The following is a 12156-nucleotide window of genomic DNA, read 5'->3' as shown; positions in this document are numbered from 1 at the left end:
TCAAGACTAGTGTAGTCCAGTTTATGATGCTGTAGTCCAGACTAGTGCAGTCCAGACTAGTGTAGTCCAGTTTATGATGCTGTAGTCCATACTAGTGTAGTCCAGACTAGTGTAGTCTAGTATATGATGCTGTAATCCAGACTAGTGTAGTCCAGTATATGATGCTGTAGTCCAGACTAGTGTAATCCAGACTAGTGTAGTCCAGTATATGATGCTGTAGTCCAGACTAGTGTAGTCCAGTATATGATGCTGTAGTCCAGACTAGTGTAGTTCAGTATATGATGCTGTAATCCAGACTAGTGTAGTCCAGTATATGATGCTGTAGTCCAGAAGTGTAATCCAGACTAGTGTAGTCCAGTATATGATGCTGTAATCCAGACTAGTGTAGTCCAGACTAGTGTAGTCCAGTATATGATGCTGTAGTCCAGAAGTGTAATCCAGACTAGTGTAGTCCAGTATATGATGCTGTAATCCAGACTAGTGTAGTCCAGTATATGATGCTGTAATCCAGACTAGTGTAGTCCAGTTTATGATGCTGTAGTCCAGACTAGTGTAGTCCAGTATATGATGCTGTAGTCCAGAAGTGTAATCCAGACTAGTGTAGTCCAGTATATGATGCTGTAATCCAGACTAGTGTAGTCCAGACTAGTGTAGTCCAGACTAGTGTAGTCCAGTATATGATGCTGTAGTCCAGACTAGTGTAGTCCAGTATATGATGCTGTAGCCCAGACTAGTGTATTCCAGACTAGTGTAGTCCAGACTAGTGTAGTCCAGTATATGATGCTGTAATCCAGACTAGTGTAGTCCAGACTAGTGTAGTCCAGACTAGTGTAGTCCAGTATATGATGCTGTAGTCCAGACTAGTGTAGTCCAGTATATGATGCTGTAGCCCAGACTAGTGTATTCCAGACTAGTGTAGTCCAGACTAGTGTAGTCCAGTATATGATGCTGTAATCCAGACTAGTGTAGTCCAGACTAGTGTAGTCCAGACTAGTGTAGTCCAGTATATGATGCTGTAATCCAGACTAGTGTATTCCAGACTAGTGTAGTACAGACTAGTGCAGTCCAGTATATGATGCTGTTATCCAGACTAGTGTAGTACAGTATATGATGCTGTAGCCCAGACTAGTGTAGTCCAGTATATGATACTGTAATCCAGACTAGTGTAGTACAGTATATGATGCTGTAGCCCAGACTAGTGTAGTCCAGTATATGATACTGTAATCCAGACTAGTGTAGTCCAGACTAGTGTAGTCCAGACTAGTGTAGTCCAGTATATGATGCTGTAGTCCAGACTAGTGTAGTCCAGTATATGATGCTGTAGCCCAGACTAGTGTAGTCCAGTATATGATACTGTAATCCAGACTAGTGTAGTCCAGACTAGTATAGTCCAGTTTATGATGCTGTAATCCAGACTAGTGTAGTCCAGTAAAGGATGCTGTAGTCCAGACTAGTGTAGTCCAGACTAGTGTAGTCCAGACTAGTGTAGTCCAGTATATGATGCTGTAATCCAGACTAGTGTAGTCCAGTATATGATGCTGTAGTCCAGACTAGTGTAGTCCAGTATATGATGCTGTAATCCAGACTAGTGTAGTCCAGTATATGATGCTGTAGTCCAGACTAGTGTAGTCCAGACTAGTGTAATCCAGACTAGTGTAGTCCAGTATATGATGCTGTAGTCCAGACTAGTGTAGTCCAGCATATGATGCTGTAGTCCAGACTAGTGTAGTCCAGCATATGATGCTGTAGTCCAGACTAGTGTAGTCCAGACTAGTGTAGTCCAGACTAGTGTAGTCCAGACTAGTGTAGTCCAGTATATGATGCTGTAGTCCAGACTAGTGTAGTCCAGACTAGTGTAGTACAGTATATGATGCTGTAGTCCAGACTAGTGTAGTCCAGACTAGTGTAGTCCAGACTAGTGTAGTCCAGCATATGATGCTGTAGTCCAGACTAGTGTAGTCCAGACTAGTGTAGTCCAGACTAGTGTAGTCCAGACTAGTGTAGTCCAGTATATGATGCTGTAGTCCAGACTAGTGGAGTCCAGACTAGTGTAATCCAGACTAGTGTAGTCCAGCCTAGTGTAGTCCAGTATATGATGCTGTAGTCCAGACTAGTGTAGTCCAGTATATGATGCTGTAGTCCAGACTATTGTAGTCCAGACTAGTGTAGTCCAGCATATGATGCTGTAGTCCAGACTAGTGTAGTCCAGACTAGTGTAGTCCAGTATATGATGCTGTAATCCAGACTAGTGTAGTCCAGCATATCATGCTGTAGTCCAGACTAGTGTAGTCCAGACTAGTGTAGTCCAGTATATGATGCTGTAGTCCAGTATATGATGCTGTAGTCCAGACTAGTGTAGTCCAGTATATGATGCTGTAGTCCAGACTAGTGTAGTCCAGTATATGATGCTGTAATCCAGACTAGTGTAGTCCAGTATATGATGCTGTAGTCCAGACTAGTGTAGTACAGACTAGTGTAGTCCAGTATATGATGCTTAAGTCCAGACTAGTGTAGTCCAGACTAGTGTAGTCCAGTATATGATGCTGTAGTCCAGACTAGTGTAGTCCAGTATATGATGCTGTAATCCAGACTAGTGTAGTACAGAATAGTGTAGTCCAGTATATGATGCTGTAGTCCAGACTAGTGTAGTACAAAATATGTCAGATAATATAATGTTAGATTATTATATATATATATATATATATATATACATGTAGCCTGGTATCACAGATAATATAATGGTAGATTATTATATATACATGTAGCCTGGTATCACAGATATTATAATGGTAGATTATTATATACACTGCTCAAAAAAATAAAGGGAACACTTAAACAACACAATGTAACTCCAAGTCAATCCCACTTCTGTGAAATCAAACTGTCCACTTAGGAAGCAACACTGATTGACAATAAATTGCACATGCTGTTGTGCAAATGGAATAGACAACAGGTGGAAATTATAGGCAATTAGCAAGACACCCCCAATAAAGGAGTGGTTCTGCAGGTGGTGACCACAGACCACTTCTCAGTTCCTATGCTTCCTGGCTGATGTTTTGGTCACTTTTGAATGCTGGCGGTGCTTTCACTCTAGTGGTAGCATGAGACGGAGTCTACAACCCACACAAGTGGCTCAGGTAGTGCAGCTCATCCAGGATGGCACATCAATGCGAGCTGTGGCAAGAAGGTTTGCTGTGTCTGTCAGCGTAGTGTCCAGAGCATGGAGGCGCTACCAGGAGACAGGCCAGTACATCAGGAGACGTGGAGGAGGCCGTAGGAGGGCAACAACCCAGCAGCAGGACCGCTACCTCCGCCTTTGTGCAAGGAGGAGCACTGCTAGAGCCCTGCAAAATGACCTCCAGCAGGCCACAAATGTGGCAGCAGCTACTCTTCCTGGGGTTTATTATGGATCCCCATTAGTTCCTGTCAAGGCAACAGCTACTCTTCCTGGGGTTTATTATGGATCCCCATTAGTTCCTGCCAAGGCAGCAGCTACTCTTCATGGGGTTTATTATGGATCCCCATTAGTTCCTGCTAAGGCAGCAGCTACTCTTCCTGGGTTTTATTATGGATCCCCATTAGTTCCTGCCAAGGCAGCAGCTACTCTTCCTGGGGTTTATTATGGATCCCCATTAGTTCCTGCCAAGGCAGCAGCTACTCTTCCTGGGGTTTATTATGGATCCCCATTAGTTCCTGCCAAGGCAGCAGCTACTCTTCCTGGGGTTTATTATGGATCCCCATTAGTTCCTGCTAAGGCAGCAGCTACTCTTCCTGGGTTTTATTATGGATCCCCATTAGTTCCTGCCAAGGCAGCAGCTACTCTTCCTGGGGTTTATTATGGATCCCCATTAGTTCCTGCCAAGGCAGCAGCTACTCTTCCTGGGGTTTATTATGGATCCCCATTAGTTCCTGCTAAGGCAGCAGCTACTCTTCCTGGGTTTTATTATGGATCCCCATTAGTTCCTGCTAAGGCAGCAGCTACTCTTCCTGGGTTTTATTATGGATCCCCATTAGTTCCTGCCAAGGCAGCAGCTACTCTTCCTGGGGTTTATTATGGATAAATGTAGACAAGATCCCACGAATAACCAGTGGGGAAATGGCTACCTAAATATGATCCAATCAGAGACAACGATAAACAGCGGCCTCTGATTGGGAACCATAGTAGGCCAACATAGACCTACAAATACACCTAGATGACCCACCCAAGTCGCTATCACGCCCCAACCAACACAGAGAATAAGCAGCTTACTATGGTCAGGGCGTGACACCGAGCTGTGTGCCAGTAGTTTAGACACGACATCTCGGTGCATTCAACATGTCAATACCTCTCATAAATACAAGTAGTGATGTAGTCAATCTCTACTCCACTTTGAGCCAAGCGAGATTGACATGCATATTATTCATATTCGCTCTCTGTGTACATCCAAGGGCCAGACGTGCTGCCCTGTACTGAGCCAATTGCAAATTTCTTAAGTCCTTTTTAGTGACTTAACAGTAGTTAAGGAGAGGCAAAACTAGGGCCTGTAGGACCTGTCTTGTTGATAGTGCTGTTAAGAAGGTAGAGTAGCGCTTTATTATGGACAGACTTCTCCCCATCTTAGCTACTGTTGTATCAATATGTTTTCCCCATGACAGTTGACAATCCAGGTTTACTCCAAGCAGTTTAGTCACCTCAACTTGCTCAATTTCCACATTATTTATTACAAGATTTAGTTGAGATTTAGTGTTTTTCCAAATACAATACTTTTAGTATTTAGCAATATTTAGGGCCAACTTATTTACTTGCCACCCACTCTGAAACTCTTTGTTAAGTATTTCAGTTATTTCAGTCGCTGTAGTAGCTGATGTGTATAGGGTTGAGTCATCCGCATGCATAGACACATTGGCTTTACTCAAAGTCAGTGGCATGTTATTAATAAAACATTTAAAAATGTAAGGGGCCTAATAAACTACCCTGGGGAATTCCTGCTTCTACCTGGATTATGATGGAGAGGCTTCCATTAAAGAACACCCTCTGTGTTCTGTTAGACAGGCAACTCTTTATCCACATTACAGCAGGGGGTGTAAAGCCATAACACACACGTTTTCCCAGCAGCGGACTATAATCGATAATGTCAAAAGCCGCACTGAAGTCTAACAAGACAGCCGCCACAATCGTTTTATCATCAATTTCTCTCAGCCAATCATCAGTCGTTTTTGTGAGTGCTGTGGTTGTTGAGTGTCCTTCCCCATAAAGCTGACAGTTTAATGTGGAGTTGGTCCCACCTTTGCTGCTATAACAACTGAAGACTGTGGAGAAGCTCTGGACTATAGAGACAGTAGTGTAGTTATAGAGACAGTAGTGTAGTCTAGTTATAGAGACAGTAGTGTAGTTATAGAGACAGTAGTGTAGTCTAGTTATAGAGACAGTAGTGTAGTCTAGTTATAGAGACAGTAGTGGTTATAGAGACAGTAGTGTAGTCTAGTTATAGAGACAGTAGTGTAGTCTAGTTATAGAGACAGTAGTGTAGTCTAGTTATAGAGACAGTAGTGTAGTCTAGTTATAGAGACAGTAGTGGTTATAGAGACAGTAGTGTAGTCTAGTTATAGAGACAGTAGTGTAGTCTAGTTATATAGACAGTAGTCTAGTTATAGAGACAGTAGTGGTTATAGAGACAGTAGTGTAGTCTAGTTATAGAGACAGTAGTGTAGTCTAGTTATAGAGACAGTAGTGTAGTCTAGTTATAGAGACAGTAGTGTAGTCTAGTTATAGAGACAGTAGTGTAGTCTAGTTATAGAGACAATAGTGTAGTCTAGTTATAGAGACAGTAGTGTAGTCTAGTTATAGAGACAGTAGTGGTTATAGAGACAGTAGTGTAGTCTAGTTATAGAGACAGTAGTGTAGTCTAGTTATAGAGACAGTAGTGGTTATAGAGACAGTAGTGTAGTCTAGTTATAGAGACAATAGTGTAGTCTAGTTATAGAGACAGTAGTGTAGTATAGTTATAGAGACAGTGTTGGTTATAGAGACAGTAGTGGTTATAGAGACAGTAGTGTAGTCTAGTTATAGAGACAGTAGTGTAGTCTAGTTATAGAGACAGTAGTGTAGTCTAGTTATAGAGACAGTAGTGTAGTCTAGTTATAGAGACAGTAGTGGTTATAGAGACAGTAGTGTAGTCTAGTTATAGAGACAGTAGTGTAGTCTAGTTATAGAGACAGTAGTGGTTATAGAGACAGTAGTGTAGTCTAGTTATAGAGACAATAGTGTAGTCTAGTTATAGAGACAGTAGTGTAGTATAGTTATAGAGACAGTGTTGGTTATAGAGACAGTAGTGGTTATAGAGACAGTAGTGTAGTCTAGTTATAGAGACAGTAGTGTAGTCTAGTTATAGAGACAGTAGTGTAGTCTAGTTATAGAGACAGTAGTGTAGTCTAGTTATAGAGACAGTAGTGTAGTCTAGTTATAGAGACAGTAGTGTAGTCTAGTTATAGAGACAGTAGTGTAATCTAGTTATAGAGACAGTAGTGGTTATAGAGACAGTAGTGTAGTCTAGTTATAGAGACAGTAGTGTAGTCTAGTTATAGAGACAGTAGTGGTTATAGAGACAGTAGTGGTTATAGAGACAGTAGTGTAGTCTAGTTATAGAGACAGTAGTGGTTATAGAGACAGTAGTGTAGTCTAGTTATAGAGACAGTAGTGGTTATAGAGACAGTAGTGTAGTCTAGTTATAGAGACAATAGTGTAGTCTAGTTATAGAGACAGTAGTGTAGTCTAGTTATAGAGACAGTAGTGTAGTCTAGTTATAGAGACAGTAGTGGTTATAGAGACAGTAGTGGTTATAGAGACAGTAGTGGTTATAGAGACAGTAGTGGTTATAGAGACAGTAGTGTAGTCTAGTTATAGAGACAGTAGTGTAGTCTAGTTATAGAGACAGTAGTGTAGTCTAGTTATAGAGACAGTAGTGGTTATAGAGACAGTAGTGGTTATAGAGACAGTAGTGGTTATAGAGACAGTAGTGGTTATAGAGACAGTAGTGTAGTCTAGTTATAGAGACAGTAGTGTAGTCTAGTTATAGAGACAGTAGTGTAGTCTAGTTATAGAGACAGTAGTGGTTATAGAGACAGTAGTGTAGTCTAGTTATAGAGACAGTAGTGTAGTCTAGTTATAGAGACAGTAGTGTAGTCTAGTTATAGAGACAGTAGTGGTTATAGAGACAGCAGTGTAGTCTAGTTATAGAGACAGTAGTGTAGTCTAGTTATAGAGACAGTAGTGGTTATAGAGACAGTAGTGGTTATAGAGACAGTAGTGTAGTCTAGTTATAGAGACAGTAGTGTAGTCTAGTTATAGAGACAGTAGTGTAGTCTAGTTATAGAGACAGTAGTGTAGTCTAGTTATAGAGACAGTAGTGTAGTCTAGTTATAGAGACAGTAGTGTAGTCTAGTTATAGAGACAGTAGTGTAGTCTAGTTATAGAGACAGTAGTGGTTATAGAGACAGTAGTGTAGTCTAGTTATAGAGACAGTAGTGTAGTCTAGTTATAGAGACAGTAGTGGTTATAGAGACAGTAGTGTAGTCTAGTTATAGAGACAGTAGTGTAGTCTAGTTATAGAGACAGTAGTGTAGTCTAGTTATAGAGACAGTAGTGGTTATAGAGACAGTAGTGGTTATAGAGACAGTAGTGTAGTCTAGTTATAGAGACAGTAGTGTAGTCTAGTTATAGAGACAGTAGTGTAGTCTAGTTATAGAGACAGTAGTGTAGTCTAGTTATAGAGACAGTAGTGGTTATAGAGACAGTAGTGTAGTCTAGTTATAGAGACAGTAGTGTAGTCTAGTTATAGAGACAGTAGTGGTTATAGAGACAGTAGTGTAGTCTAGTTATAGAGACAATAGTGTAGTCTAGTTATAGAGACAGTAGTGTAGTATAGTTATAGAGACAGTGTTGGTTATAGAGACAGTAGTGGTTATAGAGACAGTAGTGTAGTCTAGTTATAGAGACAGTAGTGTAGTCTAGTTATAGAGACAGTAGTGTAGTCTAGTTATAGAGACAGTAGTGTAGTCTAGTTATAGAGACAGTAGTGGTTATAGAGACAGTAGTGTAGTCTAGTTATAGAGACAGTAGTGTAGTCTAGTTATAGAGACAGTAGTGGTTATAGAGACAGTAGTGTAGTCTAGTTATAGAGACAGTAGTGTAGTCTAGTTATAGAGACAGTAGTGTAGTTAGTTATAGAGACAGTAGTGTAGTCTAGTTATAGAGACAGTAGTGGTTATAGAGACAGTAGTGTAGTCTAGTTATAGAGACAGTAGTGTAGTCTAGTTATAGAGACAGTAGTGTAGTCTAGTTATAGAGACAGTAGTGTAGTCTAGTTATAGAGACAGTAGTGGTTATAGAGACAGTAGTGTAGTCTGTTATAGAGACAGTAGTGGTTAGTAGAGACAGTAGTGGTTATAGAGACAGTAGTGTAGTCTAGTTATAGAGACAGTAGTGTAGTCTAGTTATAGAGACAGTAGTGTAGTCTAGTTATAGAGACAGTAGTGGTTATAGAGACAGTAGTGTGTCTGTATAGAGACAGTAGTGGTTATAGAGACAGTAGTGTAGTCTAGTTATAGAGACAGTAGTGTAGTCTAGTTATAGAGACAGTAGTGTAGTCTAGTTATAGAGACAGTAGTGTAGTCTAGTTATAGAGACAGTAGTGGTTATAGAGACAGTAGTGTAGTCTAGTTATAGAGACAGTAGTGTAGTCTAGTTATAGAGACAGTAGTGTAGTCTAGTTATAGAGACAGTAGTGGTTATAGAGACAGTAGTGTAGTCTAGTTATAGAGACAGTAGTGTAGTCTAGTTATAGAGACAGTAGTGGTTATAGAGACAGTAGTGGTTATAGAGACAGTAGTGTAGTCTAGTTATAGAGACAGTAGTGTAGTCTAGTTATAGAGACAGTAGTGGTTATAGAGACAGTAGTGTAGTCTAGTTATAGAGACAGTAGTGGTTATAGAGACAGTAGTGGTTATAGAGACAGTAGTGTAGTCTAGTTATAGAGACAGTAGTGTAGTCTAGTTATAGAGACAGTAGTGTAATCTAGTTATAGAGACAGTAGTGTAGTCTAGTTATAGAGACAGTAGTGTAGTCTAGTTATAGAGACAGTAGTGTAATCTAGTTATAGAGACAGTAGTGTAATCTAGTTATAGAGACAGTAGTGTAGTCTAGTTATAGAGACAGTAGTGTAGTCTAGTTATAGAGACAGTAGTGTAATCTAGTTATAGAGACAGTAGTGTAGTCTAGTTATAGAGACAGTAGTGTAGTCTAGTTATAGAGACAGTAGTGGTTATAGAGACAGTAGTGTAGTCTAGTTATAGAGACAGTAGTGGTTATAGAGACAGTAGTGTAGTTATATAGACAGTAGTCTAGTTATAGAGACAGTAGTGTAGTCTAGTTATAGAGACAGTAGTGTAGTCTAGTTATAGAGACAGTAGTGGTTATAGAGACAGTAGTGTAGTCTAGTTATAGAGACAGTAGTGTAATCTAGTTATAGAGACAGTAGTGTAGTCTAGTTATAGAGACAGTAGTGTAGTCTAGTTATAGAGACAGTAGTGGTTATAGAGACAGTAGTGTAGTCTAGTTATAGAGACAATAGTGTAGTCTAGTTATAGAGACAGTAGTGTAGTCTAGTTATAGAGACAATAGTGTAGTCTAGTTATAGAGACAGTAGTGTAGTCTAGCTATAGAGACAGTAGTGTAGTCTAGTTATAGAGACAGTAGTGGTTATAGAGACAGTAGTGTAGTCTAGTTATAGAGACAATAGTGTAGTCTAGTTATAGAGACAATAGTGTAGTCTAGTTATAGAGACAATAGTGTAGTCTAGTTATAGAGACAGTAGTGTAGTCTAGTTATAGAGACAGTAGTGGTTATAGAGACAGTAGTGTAGTCTAGTTATAGAGACAGTAGTGGTTATAGAGACAGTAGTGTAGTTATATAGACAGTAGTCTAGTTATAGAGACAGTAGTGTAGTCTAGTTATAGAGACAGTAGTGTAGTCTAGTTATAGAGACAGTAGTGTAGTCTAGTTATAGAGACAGTAGTGGTTATAGAGACAGTAGTGTAGTCTAGTTATAGAGACAGTAGTGTAGTCTAGTTATAGAGACAGTAGTGTAGTCTAGTTATAGAGACAGTAGTGGTTATAGAGACAGTAGTGTAGTCTAGTTATAGAGACAGTAGTGTAATCTAGTTATAGAGACAGTAGTGTAGTCTAGTTATAGAGACAGTAGTGTAGTCTAGTTATAGAGACAGTAGTGGTTATAGAGACAGTAGTGTAGTCTAGTTATAGAGACAATAGTGTAGTCTAGTTATAGAGACAGTAGTGTAGTCTAGTTATAGAGACAATAGTGTAGTCTAGTTATAGAGACAGTAGTGTAGTCTAGCTATAGAGACAGTAGTGTAGTCTAGTTATAGAGACAATAGTGTAGTCTAGTTATAGAGACAATAGTGTAGTCTAGTTATAGAGACAATAGTGTAGTCTAGTTATAGAGACAGTAGTGTAGTCTAGTTATAGAGACAATAGTGTAGTCTAGTTATAGAGACAGTAGTGGTTATAGAGACAGTAGTGTAGTCTAGTTATAGAGACAGTAGTGTAGTCTAGTTATAGAGACAGTAGTGTAGTCTAGTTATAGAGACAGTAGTGGTTATAGAGACAGTAGTGTAGTCTAGTTATAGAGACAGTAGTGTAGTCTAGTTATAGAGACAGTAGTGTAGTCTAGTTAGACAATGAGGCGGCAGTAGCACCTCTGACTCACCAGGGGGCGTAGGAGGCTGCTATGAAGAAATAGATCACCATTCTGTCACACATGTGGAAACAGTGCTCCACAGACCTAGAGAGATACAGAACACGATTATACATACTGCTGCTATTAACCATATACACTACCTAACCCTCACCTTAGAGACAGGTCGGCAGGTAGCGTGATTATACATACTGCTGCTATTAACCATATACACTACCTAATCCTCACCTTATAGACAGGTCGGCAGGTACACTAGTGGTTAGAGCATTGGGCCAGTAACCAAAATGTTGCTGGATCGAATCCCCGAGCTGACAAGGTAAAAATCTGTCTTTCTACACCTGAACAAGGCAGCTAACCCACTGTTCACCGGTAGGCTGTCATTAAAAATAAGAATTTGTTCTAAACTGACTTGCCTAGTTAAATAAAGATTAAATAAAGATCAAGTAAAAATGTGGAAACAACACTCCACAGTATAGACCATTACTACAATATCTTACTATAATATCTTTACACCCTGTTATAACATGATAATATCTTTACACCCTGTTATAACATGATAATATCTTTACACCCTGTTATAACATGATAATATCTTTACACCCTGCAGAATAACCCTGTTATAACATGATCATATCTTTACACCCTGTTATAACATGATCATATCTTTACACCCTGTTATAACATGATAATATCTTTACACCCTGTAGAATAACCCTGTTATAACATGATCATATCTTTACACCCTGTTATAACATGATAATATCTTTACACCCTGTAGAATAACCCTGTTATAACATGATCATATCTTTACACCCTGTTATAACATGATAATATCTTTACACCCTGCAGAATAACCCTGTTATAACATGATAATATCTTTACACCCTGCAGAATAACCCTGTTATAACATGATAATATCTTTACACCCTGTTATAACATGATAATATCTTTACACCCTGCAGAATAACCCTGTTATAACATGATAATATCTTTACACCCTGCAGAATAACCCTGTTATAACATGATAATATCTTTACACCCTGTTATAACATGATAATATCTTTACACCCTGCAGAATAACCCTGTTATAACATGATAATATCTTTACACCCTGTTATAACATAATAATATCTTTACACCCTGTTATAACATGATAATATCTTTACACCCTGCAGAATAACCCTGTTATAACATGATCATATCTTTACACCCTGTTATAACATGATAATATCTTTACACCCTGTTATAACATGATAATATCTTTACACAATGCAGAATAACCCTGTTATAACATGATAATATCTTTACACCCTGTTATAACATGATAATATCTTTACACCCTGTTATAACATGATAATATCTTTACACTCTGTTATAACATGATAATATCTTTACACCCTGCAGA

The 12156-nt window shown here is 39.1% G+C and overlaps 1 protein-coding gene across 2 annotated transcripts in view; it reads right to left on the bottom strand.

The window, feature by feature from the left end:
- The window catches only part of LOC129839657 (monocyte to macrophage differentiation factor 2-like), a 57476-nt gene that overhangs the window by 15977 nt on the left and 29343 nt on the right, over nucleotides 1–12156 (bottom strand). For both annotated transcript variants that reach the window (XM_055907201.1, XM_055907200.1), the window contains exon 4: nucleotides 10764–10838. In XM_055907201.1, coding sequence (XP_055763176.1) covers nucleotides 10764–10838 — 75 coding nt within the window. The remainder of the gene's footprint in view (nucleotides 1–10763; nucleotides 10839–12156) is intronic.

This window comes from Salvelinus fontinalis, chromosome 40 (genome assembly GCF_029448725.1).
Source record: "Salvelinus fontinalis isolate EN_2023a chromosome 40, ASM2944872v1, whole genome shotgun sequence".
NCBI lineage: Eukaryota > Metazoa > Chordata > Actinopteri > Salmoniformes > Salmonidae > Salvelinus > Salvelinus fontinalis.
Note: the sequence above shows the minus strand (reverse complement) of the source record. Positions and strands in the feature narration are given on the sequence as shown.